This window comes from Eptesicus fuscus, chromosome 3 (assembly GCF_027574615.1).
Source record: "Eptesicus fuscus isolate TK198812 chromosome 3, DD_ASM_mEF_20220401, whole genome shotgun sequence".
In the NCBI taxonomy this organism is placed as follows: domain Eukaryota; kingdom Metazoa; phylum Chordata; class Mammalia; order Chiroptera; family Vespertilionidae; genus Eptesicus; species Eptesicus fuscus.
This window is the reverse complement of record NC_072475.1, coordinates 5,442,785-5,466,411: the sequence shown is the minus strand read 5'-3', so window position 1 is coordinate 5,466,411 and position 23,627 is coordinate 5,442,785. Positions and strand designations below refer to the sequence as shown.

Below are 23,627 nucleotides of genomic sequence, written 5' to 3'. Positions count from 1 at the left end.
AAGGGAGCCAAGATCTTGATGGCCATCTGGATTGCTTCCAGTCTTCTGTCATTCACCCGTGATTCTTGTCAGATCCAGGACAAGTACAGGTGAATGTCTCTCCCCATCCAACTCCCAGCACCCAGAGTGAGATTGAATGTCAGCACCCTCAACCTTCCCCGAGATCCCTTGTCTCTCATTCACAACCAGTCAATCACTGACATCCTGGGCACACACACTTCTACCCAAACTGGATAAGAGAGGAAAGAAATGGCACTGGCTCCACTCCCTTGCCTTTGGTGCATGCCATTCCTCACTTCCTTCAGGGTTCCTCTCTCTTTGCTACCAAAAGGGCTCTTGCCAAGTGCCTCATGACACCCCTGGGGTTGAGCAGCCTCAGGTCCTCTTTTCCATGAACATCAGACACGTTTACTCTGCTGGCCACCTTCTCCCTCTTTTTGATCTCTCTCCGTGGCTTCCATGACACAGGGCTCTGGTCTCCTCCTACCTCTCTGGGTGCTGGTGGGAAGGCTGTCTTTGAAGAAGTTTTAGTGTTAAGGGGGAAAAGAAGGGGATGGTACTGGAAAAGGAGGAGCATCTAGAAAGTTGTCTCTGACGGGAATGTGAAAGTATGCCGGTGTGCTGTGAGAATGTTCTAGAATGTTCTAGACTAGAGCTGCAGATGGGACGGAGGAAGAGAGTCGGTGGGAGGGGAGTCTGAGAGGGAAAATGGGAAGGACAGGTGGGGCAGGATGGACCTCTGAGGGGACAAGGCCTGGCTGCAGGGTAGAGAGGAGCAGGTCATTCCTCCTGAGAAGACATTCCCTTCTCTACTCACCTCCAGGCATCCCATTCCCCCCGCCCGCCCCCCCCCCCCCCACACACACACACACAGCCCTGCATCCCCTCCTGCCCCCCAACTTTTGTTTTGTTTGAGACCGTCTGGGGATGCAACCTGCAGGGAGTGTGGGTGAATGGTGATTTCCACGTTCACGGCATCACAAGCATTGTGGCAAATACAAGCTAAAGTCAAAGAAAACACACCTGTGTCAATCATTTTATTTTTTATTTATATGACACTTTGAAAGATCAGGGATCCAATCTATGCCTCAGAGATAAATTAGCATGAAGATTCTAAAGGTACAATCATATCTGTCCACAAGGCTTGATTCCTTAAACTGAAATAATGGCTTCTCAAAAATATAAATATACCTGAGAGAAAGAAAATGCCGAAGGATGCCTGCAACATAATGCCCTGGGTGTGTAATTCCTGCAGGATGCCTCACCCCTCCCACTTACCCCCTCCTGACCCTGACCCTTAAAGACCCTCCAGGAGTCGGACTTGACTTTGAAAGTCCAAGTGAAACAAGAAATTTCTGTCTCTTACAAAGGAAGTATGTCAAGGTTGTTCAACATATTTTCCTAAACATATAAAAGTCGAATGTTAAAAATATTTTCCCAAACACAAAATAAGTATAGAAAACATCATTTAAGAGAACCAAGATGGCGGCAAAAGTAAACACCAGTACTCGCCATCTGCCACAACCACATCAAAATTACAGCTAAAATACAGAACCACCATCATTCAGAACCACCTGAAACCTGGCTGAATGGAAGTCCTACAACCAGAGAAGTAAAGAAGAAAGTGCATTGAGACTGGTAGGAGGGGTAGAGGCACAAAACGGGCTGACCCGACACCCACATGTGGCGTATCTTGAATCGGGAGGGATATTGCCAAGGCCTTCCGGGAGAAGCAGGGATCCCAGCCCCACACCAGACCCCCAACCCAGGGTTCCAGAGCTGGGAAGAGAAGTCCCCATAACTTCAGGCTGTAAAAACCAGTGGGGATTGTGGCTGAGTGACACAGAAGCTGTTGGAGTCCCGGGTGTTCCTCTTAAAGGGCCGGCACAAGAACTTACACAGTTCTGCTTCCTCTGAGCTCCAGCACCGGGCGGTGGTTTGGGGAACATACAAGGAGGAACTGGGCTGTCTGGCATTGGGGCAGGAACTCGGGGTGGCTTTCTCCCAAACTGGGTTGCTTGCAGAGATCATTGTTTCTGTGCTGGGACCTCCCCTGTCACAGAGCTGACTGGCAGCCATATCTGCGTTTCCACCAGTGTTTCCCACATTGTTCGCTCCACCCTTGTGATTCCCTGAGACCCCATCCCAACCAATTTTCAGCCCCACCCAACCTGTTTGCAGCTGCTTTTCCATAGGAATGGCCTGTCCTGGCTATGGCTTCACAGTTTGCTAAAATCTCTTAAACAAGCAGCAGCTGGAGTCAGCATGCCCCAAACCTATCAATAAAAGGCTCAACACCCAGCACTAGCATCAGCCTACCTTGCCTCACAGCTGGGCCTTGCCTAGGCACTTCTTCACCCAATAAAAATAGCAGCCATCTTTCTGTAGCTCCTGCCAGGTGGCCCCAGGCAGTGGCTGACTTTGCACCTCCTGGAAGGTCCCAGAGCCAGTCACCTGGTGGATAGCTTCAGACCACACCAGATTACAATTCTACCCATCCACAAGGGACACACTCAAAGAGCAGACTCCATGAGCACCAAAGCCCCACTGAAGCAAGTCCTGCTCCATAGGGGTGTCTCCTGCACAGCAGCTCTTCCATTGTAGATGCAGCTGGTTCTCACAGCCAATGGGCCTGGCATCCAATTCCTCCCAGTGATGCCATTCAAGGCTCAACTACAACAAGACTGTGCACCCAGCCCACAGAGTGTCACACCATGAGTGTTCAGCTCAGGTGACTTGGGAAGCTGAGCCACTGGGCCCTACAGGACACCTACTACACAAGGCCACTCTACAGATTCCAGGAGACATAACAGCTCTATCTAATACATAGAAACAAACATAGGGAAGCAGCCAAAATGTGGAGACAAAGAAACATGTTACAAATGAAAGAAATGGAAGCAAGCAAGCTATTGGATACTAAGTTCAAAAGAACGGCTATAAGATCATTCAAGGATCTTAATGAGAGCTTCAAAGGACAATGAGAACTTCAAGGGACTTAGTGAGACTTTCAAGGATCTTAGTGAGAATGTCAAAGACATAAAAAAGACCAGTCAGAAATTAAGCACACACTAACTGAAATAAAGAATAATTTACAGGGATTCAACAATAGAGTAGAGGATTCTGAGAATCAAATCAAGGATTTGGAATATGAGGAAGCAAAAAACACCCAATCTGAAGAGCAAAAAGAAAAAATAATTCAAAAATACGAAGACAGTGTAAGGAGCCTCTGGAACAACTTCAATCGTACCAACATTCACATTATGGGGGTGCCAGAAGGAGAAGAGAGAGAGCAAGATATTGAAAACCTATTTGAAGACATAATGACAGAAAACTTCCCCTACCTAGTGAAAGAAATTGACTTATAAGTCCAGGAAGCACAGAAGCCCCAAATAAGAGGAACCCAAAACAGCCCACACCAAGATACATAATAATTAAAATGCCAATGGTTAAAGACAAAGAGAGAATCTTAAAAGCAGCAAGAGAAAAGCAGTTAATTACCTACAAGGGAGTACCCATATGACTGTCAGCTGATTTCTCAACAGAAACTATGCAGGCCAGACGGGAGTGGCAAGAAATATCCAAAGTGATGAATAGAAAGGACTTACAACCAAGATTACTCTACCCAGCAAAGCTATCATTCAGAATTGAAGGTCAGATAAAGAGCTTCACAGACAAGAAAAAGCTAAAGGAGTTCATCAGCACCAAACCAGTATTACATAAAATGTTGAAGGGTATTCCTTAAGGAGAAGAAGGAGTAGAAAGAGGAGGAGGAGGAGGAGGAAGACGAGAAGGAAAAGGAGGAGAAGGAGAAGGAGGAGGAGGAGGGAAGAGATAAAAAATATGAACAATAAAATGGCAATAAATACATATCTATCAACAATTGAATCTAAAAATCAAAATAAATGAACAAGATAAACTGATAAATAATATAGAATCAGAGACATGGAAACATGGAACAGACTGATGATTCTCAGAGGGGAGTGGGGCAGCGGAGAGATTAACCAAAGATCTTATATGCATACTAGAGGCCCAATGCATATATGCATTACCTATGGACACAGACAATAGAGCAATGAAGGCCTGGGGTGGGGCGGGAACTGGGTGGAAGGGGACAATGGGAGGGGAAAAGAGGGATATCTGAAATACTCTCAACAATAAAGATGTTTTTTAATAAATAAAAATAAATAAAAAAGAAAACATCCTGTAAAAAAAATAATAATATTGTCCAGTTTAGTACATACATTGCCAAATTTTCAAGAAGAGCGCAAGTTTATCACATCTAGCTATAACTTAAAACTAACCAATGTAAGAACATTATGCTGTTTTAGTAATTTAATTTTTATTAAATATGTGTACCATTATTAATAAATCATAAATACTTATGCCTATTCCCGAAATATGACATGAGTCTAGTAGATCTCTCTGAAATACAGGGAAACAATATTTTCAAGTATCGTTCAGTAACATAAAAATTTACTTTTATTTACTGTCTCTTAGGAAAAACAAAATCTGACCACAACGTCCCCTTGGTTGACATTAAGTGGTTTCTAGTCATGCTGGATTTTCCTTGCTTTCTTATTTGACCAGGTGTAAACTCAGCCAATTCGCCCCAATCTGGTATTTTCCAAAGCACAACTTAACTAAAGGTATCATCACCTCTTTGGTTTATCTCTGTGTGGGGACTGACGGATGGGACCCCTGAGACCCTGGCCTTGCACTGACTTCCCCGGAGCATGTGCGTGGCAGGGTCTCCAGGCCCGGCTGTGTAAATGCCACACTGGCCATCTACGCTCTGCATGCATCAGGCACTAACTTCTTAAGCCAGAGAAGGGAGGTAGTACAAACAAACGGATAATACAAAACAGTGTGACACCAGATACACTTGGCTCTGGAATTAACTTTTCCACTCAGATTTTAGGTTGATTGTGTCTGATCGCCTGTCACCTGTGCCTGGAAGTCCTTGAGCAGATGGTCACACACACCGACTCAGGCCAGATCCCATGTGCGTGAGCGTCTGACAGAAATGACCCACCCTGATGGCTCCAGAGGTAGAAATATTAGAACTTGACACCAAGCCAGGTCTGCAGGGGAACTCGGAGCCAGAGATCAGGAAAGACTGGTCTGCGGCCACCGGGCACATCAGTGGCAGAGGCCAGACCGGGACCCCCTGTGATTCTCGGGCTGCCCCACTTCTGATAGGCGGTAGGCACAAGCGCCTCTGGAATGTTCTTAGAGGCAAACGTCTCCATGGAGCAGCCAGAAAGAACCAGCGTCAGCCATGCTGGGGCTCATTCATCTCTGAGCCACCTGAACCATCCCAGGCCACTCTCCAGTGTCTGTCTGGGAGAGAAGACCAGGGACTCTGCATCCAATCAAAAGCAACAGGAGTGTGTGAGGAAGATAGAAATTCTCCTTGGAAGACAGCCAGGGCACCCTCGTGCTAAGGATAATAACAACACCCATAATGGTGGGGAGAAAAAAGCTCCTCCGAGGCCTCAGGGACCTGGCAAGGTAACAGGAAGAGAAGGGAAATCAAGATGGACACTCTGGCCTTTGCAAACCTCCTGTCGACAAGCCAATGGCCCGGCTCCTTCTTAGAGAGACATGGCCTGGTGGACATCCACCGGGATGTCTGGCCGGCCCTGCACACTTGGCACATATGACAAGCTCACCGTGATGGTTCACGCTGTATGTCAGTGGGACGGGGCAGTGGGACCCAGGTGTTGGGTTCACACCAGCCCACACGTTGCTGTGAAGGTATTTTAAACACGTGTTACACAGAAAATCAGCAGCCTTCAGTAAAGAGGAACATTTCAGTGAGTAGATGTTGAGTCGAGCAGATTACCCTTTACAACATGGATGGGCCTCATCTAACCCATTGAAGGCTTTCAGAGCACAGAGTTTTCCCGAAGACAGAATTGTTCTCAAGACTGCAACATAGAAACTCAGCCTTCAGACTCAAGAACCCAACATCAGCCCGGCCAGTGTGGCTCAGTGGTTGAGCATCGACCTATGTGAACCAGGAGGTCATGGTTCGATTCCCAGTCAGGGCACAAGCCTGGGTTGTGGGCTTGATCCCCAGTAGGGGGCATGCAGGAGGCAGCCGATCAATGATTTCTCTCTCATCATTGATGTTTCTATCTCTCCCTCTCCCTTCCTCTCTCTGAAGTCAATAAAAAGTATGTGTTTTTTTTTTAAAGAATGCAACATCAGCCCTTGTTGGGGACAATTCCTTAAAATCAATGGCGCTCGCTCTCCCCCTCCTGTTGGTTCTATTTCTCCGCAGGTCTCTGACTCACTCTCTGCATCTATCTCATCTCCGCTTCTCTTCCGCGCCACAGGAACCCCGGCCTCATCTGCAGCCAGGTCAGAGCTCTCCGAGCCGACCTTGACTCCGCTCTCTCCTTCCTCCCTCCACCATGGTCAGCCGGCCCGCAAGCCTGAGTGTCTTCTCACTGTCGTACTTACTCCAGGCGAAATGGAAATTTTTACCATTCCTTCCAAAAATAAAAAACCACCACCATGTGATACCAAAAACATTTGGCCGTAGAATTCATTTTTCCACTTATATTTAAGATTGATTAGGTCTGATAAGTAAGAATCACTTCTAAATTTAATTTAAAACTAATTTTTTGTTTGTCCATATTCTGATTGGCGTGTGCCCAGCAGCCCTTCGTGGCTCTGTGCCCCACACGCGGGGGGGAGGGGGAGGGGGGCTCACCGCTCAGTCTCAGGGCCATTTGGAGAGCAGTGGGCCTGTCCTGCAGCCACCCCAGAAAAGCAGGAACCGGGGAGGAACGCACGCGTTCTCTCCCCGGGACTGAACTGAGCATCTGCTTCGAAGACACCGCGGCCCATGAAAAAGTTTCCTAATGTTCACAGACAGACTTGTGAATCGTGTGCAACCAAAACAGAACTAAAAATAAGCGGCGATGACAATCTACAAGAGGCTCGGGCGCTGGTGTCTGAGGGGGTCACAGGTCACTTAATCCTCGACTCCAGCCCAGCCTTCCGCCGGACCCCTCCTGAGTGAGGTCACCGGTAACCCAATAGACCCGTTTCTCCTCCCTCTGGGCACCACACCAGGGACCTGGACGGAGAGAGGAGGCCTGGCTGATCTTTACCACCTCCAGGAAAAGGGCTAAAATGCCAGCGCTGGTGGGGCAAACGGTGAAAATGAATTCTTTAAAAAAATCATGAGAAAACAAGTACCGTATTTTCTGGCGTATAAGACAACTGGGCGTATAAGATTTTCCTGGGTTAAAAAGTCATCTCATATGCCGGAAAATACGGTACCTGACACTCTATTCATGAGAGAGACTTGGGCGAAAAGCTTATTTACTATTACCGTCTTTTCCGGCGTATAAGACGACTTTTTAACCCAGGAAAATCTTATACGCCCAGTCGTCTTATACGCCGGAAAATATGGTACTTCCACGTGGGAGGGGCCGTGAGAAAAGGCAAATACCATCTCTCTGTTCAGAGGAGGCACGGCAGCCACGAAAGGAAACCACACGTTCCAAGGGCTCAGTCCATCACAGAGCCGCCAGGTGCTGGTTCGGGAGCCTCGGGAACCCCCTGGCCGCCCCCTCGCGGCCTGCAGACCCACGCAAAGGGGTGCCGATGACTGAGCTTTTCTCACTCTCTCTGGATATTCTGCCTGGACGTTGGTGGTCAGGCAAGTCTCTGAGCCATGTGACTGACCGCAGACCACTCCCACAGCCGTGTTTCCACCACACCCCACGCAGCATGTGGCGCACGCTTGTTGTGTAGTAAGCGTGCAACTGATTGTGCAAAGGCGAGAACAAGTGAGCGCTCAGGCTCCAGCTGCCGCCCCAGAGGCTGAGAACGGTGGGGGCACCAGCGGAAGCAAGCATCGCCTTGCTCTTCTTACTGCCCCACGACACGGAGCGATGTACACACACTGTCTCCACCAACACAAGAACCCTGTGAGGTGGAGCCACTACTGTCCTATTGTTCAGGTGAGAAAACTGAGAGAGAGAGAAGATAAGTAACTTGCTGACCATCAGCGCACAGAGGCAGCTGGCTGGCCCCATGGCCACACGGACACACACACCAGACGAGGTGGACATCTAAGGACCCAGCCCTACGGCCCAACCCACCCCTTGGCCCTCAGACGCCACCATCGTCTTCGGGATCGGGGCAGCCCATCCTGCCAGACTGTGGCGTGTGGTCCTGGCAACAGCTGGGCTTCGGGAAACGCGCTCAACCCCTGGGTTTCCAGCTGAGAAGGAGGCTTTCCCGAACAGGACCTGCACGTCAGAGCAGCCGGGATCAGGCAACACGTCTGCAAGCAGCAGCCGGTCCACACGCACAAATGCTGCGCAGAACAGGGCACGGGCCTCGCCTTGCAGTTTAACACGCGTGGCCGTCCTGCAGCAAATACCTGCTCTGAGTCCGGGCCAGAGCTCAGTCCAACGCGTCTGTCGCGCAGCCACGTGAGGCCTTTGCTTTGAGTGCTGGCAAAGTCAAGTCCAAGAACGTCAACAGGAAGAACCATTCATCCTGTGGCCAGCAGCATTCGGCCTTGCACGTCACGTGACAGCGGCTGAATGGGCAGAGACCCCTGCAGAGAAGGGCCTCGTTTTCACGCCACCCTGAAGGGCAGGCCGCACGGTCCTCCAGGGAGAAGGACGTTGAGGGCTGAACTCCACACCACAAAACAGCTGCTTCTTGGCCACACGAGAAATTCGAAGAAGATGAGCTTGGGTCAGGCTTGGGGAACAGACACGGGGAGACCGTCCCCCTTGACCAGGGCTCAGCCCAGCCACCAGGGTCCCCGGGGGTCCTTGAAAGCAACTTAACCCAAATCCAGCTGCATTCCCAGAAAAGCTGCAGAACACGTCACTGGCCGAGCCTTGCGCCCACTGCCCTCCCGTGTGAACCCAGAGACCTAACGTGGAGATCGAGTGCATCTGGAGCAGACAGGACGCCACCGGTGGCTCAGGGCACATGCCATGCGCCCGGGGAGGTCAGCCGTGTGGCCAGGTCTGCACACGGGCCAGACCCTGCGGTGATGTCTGAGTGAAATGTGCACACTGATGTGTCCGGGGCGGCCATTTCTCAGGGACTGAGCTGCAGCCACTGCAGGCCAGCGTCTAACAGGGACTCACCCAGAAGACAGCTGGGAGGCAGGGGGTGTTCACCCCAGCGTTAGCACTACAGAGCACAAGGGTCAGGAGTCAAGGAGATACTCTGACATGGACAGAGGGTGCCATCAGCCTCCTCACTGCGTCCTCTCCCAAGGGAGGGCTGGGTCACATGGTGGGGGGCGGGGGAGGGGCGGGGGGGGGGGGGAGCTGGATTCTGATGGCCTTCGAGTTTCCTCCCTGCTCCAGCGGTTGTTGGCCATGAGCCTGAGGGCAAGTTCCCGCGCTCCCTAAGCCACCGTTTCCTCCTGTGTCAATGGGAATGGTAGCAGCCCCTCCTCACCTGGGTGCCGGCCCCAACATGAGAAGACAGGTGTGCATGGAACACCTGGTGCAAGGGTGCAGGGACGCAGGAGGTGGAATGTGCTATTGCTTGGGCACTAACTCGAAATGAATCAGCGGTTTCACGCCAGCTCGCGTTCTAGTTCAGATTTGGAAAACTGCTGGCGTCATGGTCCCTCTCCTTCCTCCCCATCCCCTCTCCTTCCTCCCCATCCCCTCTCCTTCCTCCCCTCCCCTCTCCTTCCTCACCCTCCGTGCCTCGCTCCCTCCCGACCCCCCGACCATCCTCAGCGAGGCCACCCAGAGATGGTTCACAAACATCCCCGCGGGTGGTCTGAAGCGGGTCCAGACGCGCCGCTCACTCGGCCGGGCACTCCTCCGCCGGGGAGGCCTCCAGGGCCTTCCAGTAGCTCAGCATCCTCTGGGGCTGGACGAAGTGGCAGGCCACGATCTTGCGGAAGCGGCAGGCGGAGAAGCTGAGGCCGCCCGGGAAGAAGGTCTGCTCGGAGTGCAGCTCCTCCAGGCCGATGCGCAGCTTGGCCAGGCACAGCCCCACGAACACGTCCTCCAGCTTGAGGAAGGGGACGCTGTCGGACACGTTGTACACCTGGCTGGCCACGTCGCCCGAGAGCACGTAGGCGGTGCCCGAGCAGAAGGGCGGGTAGCGGTCCCACGGGTACTCGTGGCGGCTGACGAACCACTTGTTGCGCTTCTCGCGGATGGGCAGCTCGTGCAGCTTCAGGAAGCCCGTGACGAAGCGGGCCGTGCGGTTCTTGCGCAGCAGCAGCTCCACCAGGTAGGACACGTTCACGAACATGTCCGAGTCCGTCTTCATCACGAAGGCCGCCTGCGGGCAGAAGTGGTGGACCCACTCGATGCCCATCATGGTCTTCAGGGTCAAGTTCAGATACACGTCCACGAAGTCCTTCTGGATGATGTCGCGGTGCCGCCGGCCCTCCTGGGCCACGGCGCGGGCCACGGCCTCGCTGGGGGTGGTGCCCAGGAGGAAGAAGGTCTCGGTCCGTTTGCCCCGCACGACCCTCTCCCGGCCCCACGTCTGGCGGATGGCCGTGCGCGCGGACAGCTGCTCGTGGGAGGACGTGACCAGCAGGACCAGGAAGGGGGGGTCCCGCCGGCAGTCCACGGCGGGGAGCTGGAGGAACCGCCCGCTCTCCTTCTTGAACACGAACAGCTCTCCCCTAAGCAGGGGCAGGCTGTGCATGCTGAAGTACAAGCACAGGGCGCCCAGCACCACCAGCGCCGCGTACAGCCACCGCAGCTTCGCCGAGGCCATCTGAAAGGCACAAAACCACACCGTCAGGCCCGGCCGCCGTGGCTCCACGGTGGAGCATCGGCCTATGAACCTGGAGGTCACCGTTCGATTCCCGGGTTGTGGGCTCCATCCCCAGTAGGGGGCATGCAGGAGGCAGCCAGACAATGTTTTTCTCTGATCACTGATGTTTCTCTCTCTCTTTCCCTCTCCCTTCCTCTCTGAAATCAATCAAAGAAATTTCTTTTACATTAAATGGTCAGACCTCGAGAGCAGGAGGGCACGTTCGCTTTGCCCAGGAGGCTGGGACGGGGGACGGGCTGGGGTTTCAGAAGCTCTGGACTCTTCGCTGCACACAGGACAGAAGCCGGGGCTCAAGAGCGAGACACAGACCAGGGGAGCGGACACTGGTCCCGGCCCCAAGGCCAGCCAGCCCTTCACGGGGGAGTCTCGGGGTTCTTATCTAGAAGGATATGCGACCACATCCCTCACCAGCCCCTCCAGCTCTGCCCTTCTCTGACGCCACGGGAAGTCCAGCTGCAGAGCCTGCAAGGATGGAGACCCCGTGCTCTGATCTAAATGCCAGGACCACCCCTCTTCTCTGAAGGAATTAAGCACCATGTTATTCCTCCCAGAAATAAAAAGACCCGTTTTCTGATTTGCACAACTATCTTGAAACGCCACCCCTACCAGAGGTGGTTATTTTATTGTTCCAGGTTACTTTTTTTAAAAATATATTTTATTGATTTTTTACAGAGAGGAAGGGAGAGGGAGAGAGAGTTAGAAACATCGATGAGAGAGAAACATCGATCAGCTGCCTCCTGCACACCTCCTACTGGGGATGTGCCCGCAACCCAGGTACATGCCCTTGATGGGAATCGAACCTGGGACCTTTCAGTCTGCAGGCTGACGCTCCATCCACTGAGCCAACCCGGTTAGGACCCAGGTTACTTTTTTAAAAATGTATTTTTATTGATATCAGAGAGGAAGGAAGAGGGAGATAGAAACATCAATGGTGAGAGAGAATCATTGATGGGCTGCAACCTGCACTGGGGATCGAGCCGGAAACCCTGGCATGTGCCCTGACTGGGAATCGAACTGTGACCTCCTGGTTCATAGGTCGATGTTCAACCACTGAGCCACACCGGCCGGGCTGTTTAGGGTACTTTATAAAGGCACCTGTCTGATTCTATCATCTTTTGCCCATCCATCTCCGTGTGTCCTCAACAAATCCCGGACGATCTGTGCGAATGTCAACATTAAGAAAGCAAGTAACTCACGTTTTCCTGGATCAGATGAGCCGCTGGTGTGAAAGCTAAGCCACAGGGTAGATTCCAAGAGGAAATTCGTTACAAACTGTTGTCCGCATAGGCCGTTCTCCACTCCCAGGTTCTGGCTTGTTTCTTTACCAAAAATGATCCTCTTTCCCAGGAATCACTATGAGAAAAAAACAACAACAAAAACAGGGTCATTCAAATCACACGTGCCTCATGGGCAGCTCTTTCTTCACCAGCTGCTGTGCTGTGTTTGCTCTAGTGCCACCCTACCACCTGCCTGTGTCACCTTGGGAGAACGTTAGAACCCGACGCCAGGCTCACTTTTCTCATCTGTAAAATGGGTCCAGTGGAGACAAATTCCACCGCACGGTTCACCTGTCAACAACAGTAACATCATGCACGTACCTGAGCATCCTTCAGGACAGCCCCCGGAGCTCTGTCAGGAGACGCAAGTCAGTTACAGTCCAACTTCTCGTGCTGATGCCGAACTCTACAGAGTGTGGCTGATGCTTAAACACACTTCACAGAGGGAAGAAATCCATCAAGTCTCAACTCAGGGCCCGTGTCTTCGAAACGTCATCCTAGGTGAGAGGCGTTGGGAAGAAAAGAAAACGACCGAGTGAAATGAAGGAAGGGTTGGTTGTACTGACAGCAAAAGAGGACCCCAAACTTTTATTCAGTTAAAGTTTTGTCCCAAATACATTCAGGGATGTTCAGAAAAGAAGTGGAACAATGACGGAGCTTTCCGGAAGCAGCTAACTCTCAGGAGGCCGAGGTGGTCCAGTTCCTGTTCTCCCCTCCAGCCAGAGCCCCCACGCTGTCAGAGGAATGGCTGCCCGAGAGGAGGAGGAGTCTGAGCTGGGCTTCACAGGATGCGGAGAATCCTATTCCCCTCTTTCTTCCTTTGTGAGCTTATTTATTTACAGGCCTAGGATGTGCTGTAGAGAGAAACATAAAAACCCAATGCAGCCGAGCCGGCCTGGCTCAGTGGTTGAGCATCGTCCTATGAAGCAGGCCATGGTTCAATTCTCGGTCAGGGCACATGCCCGGGTTGCAGGCTCAATCCCCAGTTGGGGGAGAGGGGGTGTAGGAGGCAGGCAATCAATGATTCTCTCTCATCACTGATGTCTCTATCTCTCTCCCTCCCCCTTCCTTTCTGAAACCAAATATTTTTAAATGCAGGAGGAAGATGATATTCTTCTATTCTGCTTCCTGTCTTGGACACATTGCTCATCTCCAAGGGGCCCGCCTCAGCAGTAAACCTAAGTTCTTGTGCCCCAATGCACCCTGTTTCAAGACCCTTCCCCAGGGCCTCAGTCCTCCGGGGTGGACACTCAGCTCACTGCCTGCACTGGTCTCTCACTGGATACCAAATGGCACCCAGGAGGCAGAGCTGGAGGCAGGACCCCAGTAGGCCAAAGCTCCCTGCGTCGTTGCTTTTCATGTGAATTGGAATAGTCTTCCTACCGAGAGTGCAGTGGCTGAGAAACCGCTCTGCAGACATCACGGCTCACAAACCATTTACAAAGCATCGGCATCTTTGATTGAGTCTATATCGTGGGCTATGAGGACCTGATCCCTCCTTCCAGTGGAGGTAGATTCAGGAACTCACCCAGAACCAAAGGGGGCACGTAGGGAGCGGCTCTAGGGTCAAGCCTCGGGCTGACCTGTGGCAGCGCCACAAACAAGTCCCAGCCTGGAGGGCAGAGCTCTCCTAGCATAATTAAGCCTGACCTTGTAGCCCTCCCTAATTCCTTCCTAAGTAGCTAATGGGCTGTGGGAGGTATAGCAAGTGTTGCCAAAACAAGAACCTTTGTAAATATGTTAATCCACACTTGTTTTAATCAGACTGTATAAAATAAACACCCTGTATCGGCTCTGGATCACTGTCTCTCCATCAGAGGACAGCTGTCCCACCCGGCCCCAGCTTTTTCCTTCTATCTCTGTGTCTGTCTCTTCCTTTCATTTTCTCAATCCCCAGCAGCTCCTACTCAGGAACCGGACCACTCTCTAGCTGTGCTGGATGCGGAAAAGAGAGAAATATTTATATTTGGCGCCCGGATCCAGGGACCTGAGTATAAGGGAACTCTCAAATGTCAGGAGGCAAGGGGGTCGCTCCAAGAAGTGCGCCTCGCAACAAATTAAAGAAGTAAGGTAAGGATTGTTGTATTAGCTGGGTGTAAAACATGGGTAATTCAGGGTCTCCGGGAAAAGGTCTCTACTCTCAAATGCTTAAAACTATGCTCAAAGTAGAGTATGCTCTGTTAAGCGTAGTCAGATTCTTGATTTCTTAAGTTTTGTTAATGAAACTTGCCCTTGGTTTCCTGAAGAGGGAACCATCAACTTTCAAATGTGGGAAAAGGTCGGAAAGCAGTTGCGTGACCGATACACAGCAGAAGGTCCAGAGAAGATTCCTATTCCTACATTCACACTATGGTCTTTAATTTGTGATTGCCTTGATCCAGCGCCCGAGAGTTTAAGAATGTCTAAGCAGGGTGTGGCCATGGCTTTACAGCCTACAGTGGAGGAGTGGGAATCTCTAAAAATACCACCACCCCCTCTGCGCCTCCTCCACCTCTGCCTGTCACTCCTGCGACCCCAGTCAAGAACCCACCTGATAAAGATTTACCTCGTAATTATGAGCAGGAGCTAGAGTTTGAGGCAGAGGGAGACAAGCATCACTGTGAGCGGGATAACTCAGATGATAAGAAAGGTTTTGCTCACAGCTGCCCAGCCTTTATGGCTGGATGCAGTCGCTCAGCTGAAAGTGAAAGCGACTTCATATTTCATTTTGCTGGAGGCTCAAACTACTTGTAGTGGGCTGAACCAAGTAGAAAGGATTAAAGGAATTTCTCAGCAACTGCCAATAATTCTTTATCTTAAAAAATCTTTTCTCTCCCTCCCAGGCCACCAGAAACTCTTAGCTAGTTAAATATCTTTCTCTGTGTTTGTATTGTAATTTTAATTTGCTTTCCTCTGATTTATTATTTTATTGTGCTGTGTTAAAATTTTAAGATTCTAAGATTAATTTGAAAAGTGTAAAATCTGTAAAAGTTGCAACCCAGGGAAGTTTAAACAAAGGCCAGACCATTACTAAATTTTCCCAGAGCAAACAGAATGTGGGAATGGGGAGAGAAAGAATATGAGCGGTACACGTGGCCGATAACACAGGTTCTAAGAAAATTCCCTAGACAGAAGGAAGTGACTAAAAAAGGCCCCAGCCCATTGACTAGTTCTTTGGTGATCCTGTAAAATGGATGCTCACTCCCAGGAGTGTTATTAAAAGTCTCATTTTTGCCATGTTTTTATTTCCCAGTCCGTCATTTGAAATTTGGACAGATGAGACATTTCTCACAATTTAGGGATACATCTGGGATTTCTGTACTCGTGAAGAGATAAAGGCTAGATTAAGAGAAATGGTGCACCCCACCCGATTTTGGGTGGCTCTTGAACTGAGCCCCATATCTCTTCACGGATGCTATAGAATAAACCCCAAGACTGTTTTTCTTTAAAAGATGGCAAAAATGACACAAGGCTGTATTTGGGCAACAAGATTAGTGTTTCCATAAAAAGGGTCATTCTTGAATAATAATGGACCACATTCTAAGGTTGCCTCACAGGTCCCGGGCCACTCCTGTTTTTGTAAAGGAAAATAAAATAAAATAAAATAATAAAGCCACTGAAAGTCAGTAAGTTATCTCTGTTACAGAATTTGCCAAATAAAATGCCTTGGGTAATAATAATTGACTTTAAAATCAAAGTTGTTAAGGCAAAATATACATAACCAAAATGAAAGGTATATGGTAAATCTTTTTCAGTGGTAACTATATATGAGTAAACATAATTTTCCAAATTCCTTGGTAACTTGGGACTTTGGAACATTGCTAAATTTAAAAATTTAAAAATATTTTAAAATATCTAAGTATTTTAAAATGACAAGGTACTGAAATGTCGGTCTGAGTTTGCCGCGTGTGAAGAATCTAGAAAATAGAATTGAGTCTATTCATTGAATGTGCCTGTGTTTTGTTTGAAATATATCCTTAGAGATGTGGATATGTTGCTAGTATGATAAATGCTAGGTGTTTGGCTTGCCTGCTAGAGTTTGAGGCTTCTGGGAGTTTGGAGTTCAGGTTAGGTTGGGAGGAATTGTATGGTTGTGATGGCAGAGTACATGGAGTGTGGAGGTTCATCTTTGAGAAGAATGGTTCTTGTGTTTTCTCTGGAGAGATTGGTGGTTCGGAGTGTATTGTGGTCCTTATGTGTATTGTGTGTGGTGGCATTTCAACCTAGGAAATAGTATTTTGTTGGCCTAATTAGAGTATTTTGTTGGCCTAATTAGAGGATAAGGATTAATTCTATGGTCTGGACCAAATTTTTAATGCTAAGACCAGTTTGAATTTAATTGATGTCTTTTAAAAATAATTACAAAAGGTGTATAATATAATCTTTGGGTTATGTATATTTGATAGTCTTTCCAAGTTAAACTTCAAGACTTTAACTGAGAGATAGCTTTGGGGCATTTCAAGGGCCCTGGAAAGATTCAAGGATTTATTCTCTCCTCTTAAAAGAAATATTTTTAAATTAAATTAGGCCTATCTAATATACTCGAAATCACGTGGGAAGCTTTATCAAATAAAAATTAATAACTGTGTTCTGTTTAAATACATATAAGCAATTGGTTCTAAAAAAGTCCACAGTAAATTTTACAAAAAGAATACTGTTTAAAAGTAAATTTAAAAAGGAGAAATTTTAAAATCTCTTCCACTCCTATTTACAAAGTAAACCAAAAATTATTCGGGCATTAAATCTCACCATTAATGAGACACCATAAAGAAAAAGAAAGTTACTTTTACTTGAGATGTATGCATTGCAGTATTGGCCAGCATGTTTCTCTCCTACTAGTTTTTCTGAAAAGCAACCAAGTTGATTGCTCTGTTTAAAAGAAAGTAAACGTTTTTAAAAGAAACTCCCTAAATGTGGCTTAGAGATTGCTCTAGGAAAAAATACAGTGGGAAATGCCCTTCAAATACCTAGAAACTGTACTTAAAAATCAATGTATTAGGCCTCAAAAGGTAGAAATACGAACGGATTGCCTCAAGACCTTCAATGACTTTTAAAGGTTGTTAGAGGACATTAATTAGTTAAGACCTTATCTAAAAATCTCTACAGGAGAAATGACAAATTTATTCAATACTTAGGAATCCTAAGAAAGTTTTTATTAAGTGTATGCAAAGACCTACAGAGTCAATTTTCTAATCTTGTGACTCACATGTAACAGCAGTTTGCAAACATCTAAAAAATATAAATGCCAAGTGGCTTGGGGGCCATCTCGTAAATCCTATTTTCCCTAAACCAAGGGCACTTAAAAGTAAATAATTCGTATTTTGCCTCCCTAACCAAAGCTTAGGTCTATATACTCAAAAAGACTGATAGCATAAATCCAATTTGTGTCATTTACTGTCCACACCCTAGGACAAATAATGTTAGAAAATAAACCTTATCTTGGACTGATTTAAATAGACAAATTGAAATAAGTGTATGTGGCAGGGGAACTAAGACAGATAGTGGAAGATTACCAGAGGTTTAATATTGTCACAGAGGCTTGCCTCTCACCTGGAGATTACTTATTATGGGAGCATTTTATCTGTGTTTGTGCTGATATTGGACCAGCCTAGGTTCAGGGAATGGTCCAAGATGCAGGAGAGGAAAGCATTGGGTAAATGAATGCCACTCCAAGACTGATGTTGATGGTAATTTAATGACTCCTAGGCAGGGAAACTTCAAGTGGGGCCAGCCCCGGCCCCACCAAACAGGAGGGGTCTTATCCCTAACCCCACTGCAGCCTTTCCAGCTGGCTCGGTCCCAAAACCAACTTTCAAAACCTTTTACCATGCCACCCCAGGAAGTGCAGGATCGGACCTCAGTCCCACCTCCTGATCTGTACTAACCCCAGAGATGGGGCCTCAGGCCATTGCTACAGGAGTGTATGGTCCCCTTCCTGTGGGCATGATGGGATTAATTTTAGGGAAGAGCAATTTGACACTGAAAGGATTTCAAGTTCTCCCTGGGGTGATAGATCAGGACTATACTGGAGAAATTAAAGTAAGGGCACAAACAATTAATACTAACCATTATCCTACAAATAAAGTCTTACAATTTCTCTCAGTTACTACCTTTACCTTCAGGCATTAACCATTTTTACAAATGGATCCAGTTCTGGAAAGGCTGGATCTACTGCAGGAGGGGAGCAAAGGTCCTTCAAACCCCTTATATTTCAGCACAACGGGTAGAAATACAAGCTCTTATTTATGCCTTGACAGATTTTGCTACAGAGCCCATCAACCTATATAGTGATAGTGCTTATGTGGTAAGTATGGCCAAAATTATTGAAACAGCTACTACAGGGCACACTAATTTGGAGGAACTCTTTCATTTATTTTTCAGCCTTCAAAAGGTCATTAGAGAACAATTTCCTTGCTTTATTGGCCATATCTGATCTCATTCAGGTCTCCCTGGTAAATAAAGCTATTGATGGCCTCCTTGCTATAATGCAATCGTCTACACCATTTTCTCTTGCCCAGTCCTCCCATGCTTTGCATCATCAAAATGCTGCTGCCTTGTGCAAACAGTTCCTTATTTCTAGGGAGCAAGCTCATCAAATTGTTAAGCAGTGCCCTCAGTGTGTAATACACTGCCCTGTACAATCGTTACGGGTTAATCCTAGGGGTCTTAAACCTAATCAAATCTGGCAAATGGATGTCACCCATGTCCCAGAGTTTGGTAAGCATAGATGGGTACATGTTAATGTAGATACCTGCTCCCACTTTATCTTTGCGACTCCCCAAACAGGGGAAAGTGCCAAGCACATAATTAATCATTGCTTAGCCACCTTTGTGGTACTAGGACCTCCCTTAGAGCTAAAAACAGACAATGGACTCGCATATGCTAGTTCTGCTTTTCAGCACTTTTGTCAGCAATATCAAATTTATCATAAAACTGGTATCCCTTACAACCCTCAAGGTCAAGCAATAGTGGAAAGAGCCAATCGTACTCTTAAAATGCAATTGCTAAAACAAAAAGGGGGAGCCAGATGTTATGTGTCACCTCAAAACAAACTCAGTCATTCTCTTTATACTTTAAATTTTTTGAATTGCAATGCAAAGGGTCATACAGCAGCCGAAAGGCATCCTATACAATAGCCTCGGCCAGGTTAGCCCAGTGAAAGGATGCACATACCAGACAAGAGTTTTACCAGATTCAGTAATGATGTGGAGAAGAGGCTGTGTGTTGTATCTTTCCAGAAGGAGCAGTGCAGCCAATTTGAGTGCCAGAGCATTACATGCATCACCACAATGGACCCAGAGAAGCTCCTTGTCCCATCGTTCCAAAGACTGAGAGTTGCCCCAATGACAGCAATGTGGAAGAAGAAAATGAACGCTACGCAAGGGACTGAGCTGCCAACATGGGGTCATCTGAAGAAGTTAACAACTGAAGCCCAGCAGATGATAGAAAAGCAAGAAGTGGAAGCTACTCCCTCAACCATGTTTCTGGCTGTGCTAGCATTGGTTAGCTGCCAGTCTTCTGTAAAAGCTTGCGCAGCCAAATCTGAGGACTCAGAAAATATACACCAGCAGCAAAAGAAACTTTCATTTAGTAGCTAAAAATGTTAACATGTCCGTAGTTTGATTTCTCTCTTATTGCTGTGTTGCATTGGCATTGTTTTGTTATTATTTTAATAGCTAGAGTTTTGCTCTTGATGTTCAAGTTTTAAAATATTAACATGTCTATAGTTTGGTTTTTGCATTGGCATTGTTTTGTTATTGTTTTAATAGTCAGAGCTTCATGTTAAGTTTTATTATAGTAGCTTAAAAACAAAAGAAGGGGGAGATGTAGGAAGCGGCTATAGGATTAAGCCTCAGACTGACCTGTGGCAGGGCCACAAACAAGTCCCAGCCTGGAGGGCAGAGCCTTCCTAGCATAATTAAGCCTGACCTTGTAGCCCTCCCTAATTCCTGCCTAAGTAGCTAATGGGCTGTGGGAGATGCAGCAAGTGTTGCCAAAACAAGAACCTTTATATACATGTTAATCCACCCTTGTTTTAATCAGACTGTATAAAATAAATGCCCTGTATCGGCTCTGGGTCACTGTCTCTCCATCAGAGGACAGCTGTCCCACCCGGCCCCAGCTTTTTCCTTCTATCTCTATGTCTGTCTCTTTCTTTCATTTTCTCAATACCCAGCTGCCCCTACTCAGGAACCGGACCCCTCTCTAGCCGCGCTCGATGTGGAAAAGAGAGAGATATTTATAGGGGCAGAGCCACCAGGGGACAGAGCCACCAGGGGACAGAGCCTGAGCAGAACGTTTCTAGGGAGGTAAGTGTGTATCCCTGGGTTCTAGCCCCCACAGGCCCACTGAAGGCAGGAGCCCTTAGCATAAAGCAGCTCCGTTTTCCCTGGGGCAGAGCCATGAACAGGTACTATCTCTGCTATGGAAACCCCATCTTCCAAGCACACCTGGCCCTGGCTGTGAGGCCCTGGCTGTGTGGCCCAGGCTGTGAGGCCCAGGCTGTGTGGCCCAGAGGGCCGGGCAGTAAGGGAGCAGCAGTTTACTGAGCAAACACTGCACGCCAGGCTTTGCTCTCCTAACCTGTGAGCATTACAGACACAGGCACAGCGCCTCGGAACTGGAGTAGATACCCATTGCACATGAATTATAGATGATGGCAAGTCAGAAGGTGGCAGGCGCTTCCTCCCTTCTCCTCCGCCCCCCACCCTCCGTGAGCTCCTCTGCAGGCATCACAGCTGCAGCTCCGGCTCCAGGCTGGGTTCACTGGGCCCTTCTGTGCTGGAATTCCCCAGGGCCATGGGTGTGCCCACTTGGTGCCCCAGAGGCTGTGCACTGGTTAGACATGGGCACGTCTGAATTGCAGTGAAACAAATAATTGCACAAAGCAAGGGCCCTCAAGGTGTTTGAGTGAGAGGCAGCAGGTGAAAGATATGCACTGGGAGAGGCTGGGAGAGGCTGGGAGAGGCAGCTGAGCTTGGAGGAAATAACTGTGAGACATGACGAACTGCAAGTAAACAAGGGAGGAGGCAGCCCCGGTGTGAGCTGGAAGGTTCAAGGCCCTCCAGGGTGTGGTCTAGATGGTGGCCTCGCATCTAGATGAAGGAGCCCTGGAGCTAAAGATACATTTTTTTGAGACATGAGGGAGGGGGGTGACTAGCTCCTTGCCGGGGGTCGTTCCCGCCTAGGGGTATAAATCCTCTAAACTCCCAAATATTGGAGCACTCAGTTCAGTCTCAGCCAGCTGAGCGGCCGCTCAGGGCTTCTCTGAGTGCACTGCTTTCCTACAAGCAAATCCTCGCCTGCTTCTGCTGTTATTTGTTGTCTCTTTGTTTGAATTCATTCCTAAAGCAAGATGAGAAGTGGGGGCGCAGAGTGCTGTCTCTGGCCAGAGATAACCTGGTCTACCGCCAACCAAAGGAACCTGAAAGTCAGTGTCCCAACCTCCTCCTGGTCATGTGGAGGGTCCCTTGTCAGGCCCAATGGGCAGGACCTGTGACCTAAGGTTACAGGCCCTGGAGACTAGGAAAGGGTTCAGAGCCCACCTGCCCAAGGGCTAGAAAGCCAAAGCCGTGGTCTGAAGAGTTACATTCAGTCAGGCAGGGAGGACAATCTCCAGGATCTGAAGGGGAAGATCTGTGGACGTCAATGGTCAAGTTCAACCCTGAGCACAGAAGGAGCACCCGGGGCCAAAATCCCCAAGGCCCGTGGCCATGGGGGAGGGAGAACTGACCAGTGCCAAGCCAGCTGGGTGGGCCATGAGGATGTGACGGGTTACGATCCAACTTTCAAGGATTCCTCCAGAAATCAGTGCATGATAGATGTCAGAGCAGCCTGGCTCGGTATTCTAGACACCACAGGACAAGAGATGGAGCTAGAAGAGAACAGCCTGTGAGAGCTGGTGAGCATTTCCCGTCGGGCTTCCAGTCACAGATAGAGGCAGTGGGAAGGACTCTATCAGTTACAAACACAGGTTCTCTGAGTCAAGGATGGAGATGAGTTCCTGATGATTTTAACTGGTAACTAAGCAGACCTGGACCATTGAAGACAGGTGACACAGCAGCTAGCAGGACACCTGGAAATGACTCACACACAGGCATCAGCAAAGATCAGGATGAATGCGGATCACGCTTTCCATGAACTTATCCCGTTATAAGAAAATCTCAAGAGCAAGAACATCCTCCTGCACCAGAACCAACAGAAAGAAAAGGTAAGAAAGGCTGCCACTGTGTCGTTTTCCAAGAATCCCTTGAGTTTTAGCTGCCAGCTGCCAGGGAAAGCCCGTACTTCTCCTCTCCTTACCGTTCTGTCATGTTGGTACCCTTCTAGGCTCGGGCAAATGACCGCCTGGGAGCCTCAGACCAAGAAGCTGGCTGACCCTTTCCACGAAGCTAATCCTCGGGTCATCTCAAGACACATCTAAAGGGAACACTAAGGCGGCTCCGAAGATTACCTGATTGCTCTGAAATATATATCTTTCTGCACATGCATTCTTTTCTAAGAGCTTACATTTTAACAGGGATGGATCCGATTTGGAACCTAAGCTGTTTGCCAAGCTGGAATCATAGATTTTGAAATAACTGTGAACTTCTGGTATCGGATTGCCCGCGGTTACTCTAAATAGAAACAAACATAGGAAGGTGTGTGTGTTTCAATGTGAATTGTTGCCTGTCTCTAAAACTTCTGATGTCACCTTCAGGTACCTTAAACACACTGCACTGAACCCTCAAAAATGAGACAGCTCAGACCTTCACTGATGCTACAACCTTTGTTTTCCGGTGGCCAAAATACCAAAATGCTCATTGTATTTATCAATTTTAAAAAAGCTTTAAGAGCTTTTATGACTCCTACTCTTAAAGATGAGACTATTCTACGTGGCCAAATATTTGGACTCATTCTGGACTTAGGCATTTCAATGTTCTTGGTTTTCTAATTCAACTCTTTGCACAACCATGCTGAGAGTAGAAATAAAGAATTTATGTCTGTCTTCCTTTTTAAGTATTTCTAGATCAGGCATTCAATAAAACTAAAACTGATTTTGTTTATAATATAAAATATGGAATTGATCTTTCCAGGGTCAGAGACGGTGAATGTTTTTGCTCTGTACTTTTCTACATTATATTTGCCTCCCCAGCATACCTGTGTCTAGGTAAAGCTAAGTATTGAATTCTCACTGTTCACTTTTAACGGACAAAGAAAAAAGTGAAAACCACAGAAACGGTGGAGGAACGTGATTGCTGCTCGGGTCCTGGCCAGTCCACCCTTGGCCGGTCCCAGAGCTACCTGAGAACCCTTCCCCGGGGAGAACAGTGGGACGAGGATCTGAAATCATCTTCCACACCCTCCCAGGCACTGACTCCCATAGAAGGTAGAGTAACACTTCAAACTGACAATCAGTGTAACTGTGAGTGGCTTATGATTTTCTCTTTAATTCTGTGGATTGTGTCTAAACAACTCAAAAGTATGTTCCTGATTTTGAGATACTAAGTGGTATTGAACATGTACAACAGCCCTAGGAGGTTTATAAAGCGCACTCTTGTATATAGCATTAGGTGCTGAAATTAA

The 23,627-nt window shown here is 48.2% G+C and overlaps 1 protein-coding gene and 1 pseudogene across 1 annotated transcript; one reads left to right on the top strand and one right to left on the bottom strand.

Moving 5' to 3' along the window:
• Nucleotides 1-9,810: 9,810 nt before the first annotated feature.
• Nucleotides 9,811-10,746, bottom strand: B3GALT5 (beta-1,3-galactosyltransferase 5). The gene has a single exon (XM_054710718.1). The coding sequence runs from the start codon at nucleotides 10,744-10,746 to the stop codon at nucleotides 9,811-9,813; it is 936 nt and encodes a 311-aa protein (XP_054566693.1).
• Nucleotides 10,747-20,464: 9,718 nt separating this feature from the next.
• LOC103289903 (ras-related protein R-Ras2-like) lies at nucleotides 20,465-22,322 on the top strand (annotated as a pseudogene).
• Nucleotides 22,323-23,627: the final 1,305 nt, after the last annotated feature.